The 5,710-nt window shown below is 39.4% G+C and overlaps 1 protein-coding gene across 1 annotated transcript; it reads right to left on the minus strand.

The window, feature by feature from the left end:
• Positions 1 to 498: 498 nt before the first annotated feature.
• On the minus strand, positions 499 to 1,486 carry LOC310944485 (protein LBH-like; the record flags this gene model as incomplete). The annotated part of the gene is made up of 3 exons (XM_083910280.1): positions 499 to 560; positions 877 to 1,051; positions 1,409 to 1,486. 3 exons carry the CDS (start codon positions 1,484 to 1,486, stop codon positions 499 to 501), a joined length of 315 nt encoding a protein of 104 aa, XP_083766406.1.
• Positions 1,487 to 5,710: the final 4,224 nt, after the last annotated feature.

The raw sequence follows: 5,710 nt of genomic DNA on the forward strand, positions 1-5,710 counted from the left end.
TGAGCTAAATACTTAAGACAGCATTTAGAGACATCTGTCCAGATCCCAAGTGAACGACAAGGGCTCGGAGCCAGAGAGACAGTTTTTTTACTAGTCAAATAAAAAATGTGCGTTCATATCAATATCTCAGTTTGGTTAAGAAACAGGGACGTGAAACCATGTCTGCTGACATCAATTATAGTATTTATTTGTTGATTTCCAGGCAAATAATCTCTTGTGCAACGGTAAATATCTAAATATAAACTGAAGGTGTTCAGGTTGTCAGATTTAGTCGTTTTTGGTGATGCACATCCTTCATAGTCACAGAGTGTGTAAATTTATACTAAAGGTGTCTTTGGTGCTTGACTCTGGCTCCAAGCCCCTGAGCTGGGGATGGGGAATCTGTTTTTCTACGCTTCCTCCTTCTGCCTTCATGATCTTTCTATACACTCAAAGTGAAGACGTCTGGACACACTCATATATCACAGTAAAGGTGGATTTCGCAGGAGGAGGAAGTTCTCAGTCTTGCATTTCCGCTCCTGAAGCCTCTTCATGCTCACCGACACTTGACTGTTCCTCATCTGGAAGAACATATAGAAACTGTGTCAATCGCCTTTTGCAACACTTTCCAGTTCAGTAGAAGGTGCTCTTTTTAGGCCAAAAGAGAAAGTGAAGAAGATGGTAAACAAGGAAACTTGCCAGTGATACTCACACATGGACAAGTCTACGCTCAAAGAATACAAGGACATATGGAAGAGGCTTAACTCCTGACAAGGACAGGATCTGTGATGACACTTTTTTACATGTCTGCATTTCTTGCATCTGTCAGTCTGAATCTAAATTGACCAAGAGTACCGAAATGCCTTTGTCCAGAGAAAACATCGCACTTGTCCTCACCTGCAGTTTGTTCCTCTGGACTCTGTCTCACAGTTTGAGCGTCCGGAGAGCTTGGGTCATCTGGCGGCCAGCGGAGTTCACCACTTTCCACCTCGGCTCCGTCTGTCGGCTCCACCACAATGGATGGAAGCCTCTTGGACAACTTTGGATACCTCTCATGAACGTCTGGGAAGAGCTGGTGTAAGCTTATGTAAGGGTTAAAAGATAGAGATCTCACCATGTATGAACAAAAACAATGTGGTGAAAATGAGATGAGGTGAACGGCAGACTGTGAAGTTCATTTTGTCACAATTTCACTGATTTAAATAGTTTTATCTTTTTTCAGATGCATCATGTTCACACTTCACCACTCCCCTTGTTTGCCAGTTGCCTATAATAGCCTTCACATACCAGAGAGAATGTTATTCTTCATTTGAGTCGGAAGGTTTCGCCTCAAAACGCCCAAATCTTGCTCGTTTGTCCGTACCAAAAACACAGAACAACTGTTTGGTGTACAGTGCATGTATGTATTTACGCACACCTGAAAGGATACTGCGCCCTCGTCTCCTGCTGCTCCTCCCCCGCTGAAGTCCTCCACCCCGGGCTCCAGAGAGTTCATCACCTCAGTCATCCTGAATGAAGAATACATGCTGATTGCCACTGATCAATAAAGTGCCAACACTTTTGCTGGAATTTCAGAAGCTGGTTTGTGTACTTCCCAGAACACACCCGCACCTGCCTTCACGGTGGACATACATCTGGATTTAGGCTGGACAGTTTGGATTTGAAATACCCTGTCTGGCTCCAGCTGGACACTCAGTTGTCCTTTGAATGCCACAAGACCTATGGTTGGCTGAAAGTGGTGGCGATGAAATATGCCTGATATATCATTGGTTTAAAATGTAAAGGCTTCCATGTGCTGGCTACCCATGGAAACAGTACTGCTACTGTTCGCCAACTGTGGCTAACATGACAGAAATGACAAATTCTGAACGCAGTGAGGAAGACTGGATGTTGATGTAAGTATTCCAGGCAAAAAAGCACCATTGAAAGATATGGAAATGGTCACCCCACATGCTGATGACATCATCAAACTATGTCCACTCTCTTCAGGTATTATCAGCACAGAAATCGCAATCATTCCCTCGCTAATAGTATATATTTTTGAGTTTTCATCTGCTAGGGGTGGATCAACGGTTCAGTCTCAGTTTTGCAGCATGTTCCGCTCCTCTTTTATTTTTATAACACCGGCTTGTGAATGATCACTGATGAATTAAAAAAGAAACTTCTCTCATCTTAGGTTCAGTAAGCAGCCAGTTCAGTGTCACTCCTCCGCTCTGAAGTGAAAAGAGGACTTCGCATGTGACAAGTTATCCGAAACGCCACTTTCCATACAATCAGACTGGCAGTTGCTGTTGCCATGGGGATGAGCAAATTGAGATTTTACACCTCTGATTGTCGGAATAGTGCACTTTGCCTGAGCGCACGGCACCGAGAGCTGATTTGGGGGGGTATTCATGTGTGCATGCTGTTATGCAGCAATTACCGCCATCAGGACGGGGCCACGCTGCTGTTGTGGGACGTCTCTGTGAAACCTGGAATTGCTTCTGCCCTTCATCGTCGCGACAGACAATAGGAGCCTTTATTCCTCATCAGAGGCTGCTATTGTTCGTGTGGAGGGAATCTGTGCAGTCACTCCAGTCAGTCTTACATCAGTGAAGGTGGAGAAGAAGGAGAAGAAGCCTGTGGAGCTTCACATGTTCTTGTTTCTGACAGGAAGAGTAACTGACACGCCGACCCTGACGCTACATCAGATGAATGATGAGGTCACTCGTGTTCATTTGACGTGTTTCAATGATATAGTTCTAGCCAGTGACGCTGTTCATCACCTCAGTCATCCTGAGGAATACATGCTGATTGCCACTGATCAATAAAGTGTCAACACAATCACTAGATGTTGTACGGTGGCCATACATCCGGATTTAGGCCAGACAGTCTGGATTTTAAATACCTCACCAAGAAGGACAGGACAAATGTAAATACATTTTACAAAAACAGGAAAGCAGTAAGTACCGTGTATAATCGGCGTTCAAATTTTTCAAAAATCACTCCTTTACAGTGAGTAACACTAACTGCTTTAGCCCATTTTTCCGGAACACTTAGAACGTTCAATATCTGGCAGTGATTTACAACTCACTGCATGTTAAAAGAGTGTATTATTAACTACGATTAAGTCAAGTGACATAAAAATCTTTTCCATCATTATAAATGTGTGTGTGCAGTAGACGCAATGTCAGTTTTTGAAAAAAATATAATGTGACATGGGTATATACTGCAATATAAGTCAAATCTATATCCTGATATATGTACGAGACATGTGTGGCTATAAAGCTGCACAAAGCTGTTGTTTCTCTGGACTCATGAAAAGTTTTCTTTTGAGATGTTTATAATATAATAATAATAATATAATTATAATATCTACTGTTTATGATCTCTATTACATGATCTTAAAATACACGTATTATTACCTTTCATTTTCAGATAATACCTGCTTTATTTCTTTGGCTTTTTAATGTTAAATTAAGGATTTTTACATATAGAATTATGGTCAAATTCTGCTATAACACATAATTAGGCTTGAATTTAAAACAAAGTATTATTGAGTGACTTTTTTGAATGTATTTTTTCCACAAATGTATACAATATAATAAATATGATGATTATCAACAGCCTTTAAAACCAGGAAAATGAAGACCATATCTTACTATAATAACATATATCGATCCATCCTATCTCTAAGAAACAAACAAACCTCACCCAAGACTGCGGCTCCTTCCTCGTCCTTTTCCCGTTTGTTCCTCACAGATTATAATTCTTCTCTCTGTCTCGTCTCTGTCCATCATGAGACTCATCATGGTGGACATGGTCCAGTTAAAGCGACAGCGCTGACCATGAAAATCACCTCTTTTAGAAATGTAACAGTGGGCTGTAGGAACCCTCTTGCTTTTTTTCCATTTGTGAAATCAGCAGCAGCAAGATTTTATTGCCCAAAGACATAAAGAGACCTTATAAAACTGTCCCACTGCTCTGCTCCTGCTTACATTTCACTCTCATTTTTCTATTTTTTTTGTTTGCCCCAGTTCACATTTCCTGTTCTATTTCCCCCCCACACTTTAAAAAATGCACTTTATCTATGATCAAAAAGAAGGCACACAAACTTATTCCCATCTTATTGCATTTTTGTGGAGTAAAATATAAATACGCACATGAATAAATGGGCATAACGTGCAGGTGTGAAGTGGAGGTTTTACACAGCTACACCACAGTTTTGCCACTTGATTGCAGGTATATAACACATACTATAAATAGATTTAAATACTGGCATGTGAAAGTTGCCGTAGGCTGATTACACACACACACACACACACTGAGTGACACCAATGGGAAAAAAAAACAAGGTTAAACAGATTTGATGTTTTTCCTTAAACCTTTGAGGTGGTCTTTGAAATGGAAGTAAAGTCATTCACTTCAGCTACTTTTATATTAAAATGTTGTCGATTACGACTCCTACTTAAAATAAAAATGATAATAATAATAATAATAATAATAAATCAGCGTGTATTAATAAAGGTAGAGTGTTTAAAAAGCTCCATACCTGTGTGCGGTCTGGTCCAGTGTCTCAGAGCAGGAGGGTATCAGTCCTCCGCTGCTTCATCACACTCTTACTCTTACACTCTTACAGCTGCTGCTGATGATGCTGATGCTGATGCTGATGCTGCTGCTGCTGCTGCTGCTGCTGCTGCTGCTGCTGCTGCTGCTGCTGGTGGTGCTGCCTTCACTGACCGTCTGGAAATTATCGGATCATAAGAATCCTGAGTTTCTATGGGAAGTTTACGGTTAGACACAATCTTTGAACCATGGCTCCCTCTAGTGTGCAAATACATGAATGTGTCGACACTGGATAACCAATGTTGTCAATAACACATAATATTCTATGTTTTCTAATGTAGTAAGAGACCGCAATTGGTTCCTCTCGTTAAAATATGTCCACAATCCAATCGACCACTATGTCCAGACGTATTCTTGTGTTATAATATTTATTTATTGTTTATAACTCTGCAAACACTTCTGAGTTAAAGCCTTTTAGAATACAAACAGGAGCAGTAATCGAATACAACTCCAGAGGTCATTTAAAAGCTATATATATATACATTGCCACTTCAGTATTCCCACTTTATACAGCGATATAATGTAAACACAATATAATGATCATACTTTTTTTTCTTTTTCTTTTAGCAAATTAGGTTCTACGTAGCAAAGTATTAGTAAAAAATAGATTTGCAGCAGCACGTGTTCTATGATTGATTGTAAGCATTTCAGTTTTGCATTGCTATGTTTTTTTCCTTTATACATTTTAGCTATTGCAACAAGTGTATCTTGATAATACATATACATATTCGTTTTTTTTTTTTAACATATACTGCAGTTGTGTATTGAAGGTGTTTTTACGGTAAAATTATTGTAGAAAATATTGTGGAATGTCAGTAACATGATTTTTTTTGCATTAACCACATCAAATACACATTTAAAAACTATGACATGACAAAAAGACATTGCTTAGTTTCGTTTTATACCATTAGCAAAGATATTTGCTGAAGCCCTGTCATAATTTGCACTCTATTAATCTCTTTAAAGCTCAAAATCATGCACTTTGAGATCAAATTTGATCTGATTTGTACAGTTGTAAAGTTATCTCTCTCTCTCCTTCCTCTTACATTACTACAATCAGCAAATTAAACAATCGGACAGATAGAGACTGTACTGCATCTAAAAACATAATTTACATCAAATTATT

The sequence above is a fragment of the Microchirus variegatus genome (assembly GCF_963457635.1).
Source record: "Microchirus variegatus genome assembly, chromosome: 2".
Taxonomy (NCBI): Eukaryota; Metazoa; Chordata; class Actinopteri; order Pleuronectiformes; family Soleidae; genus Microchirus; species Microchirus variegatus.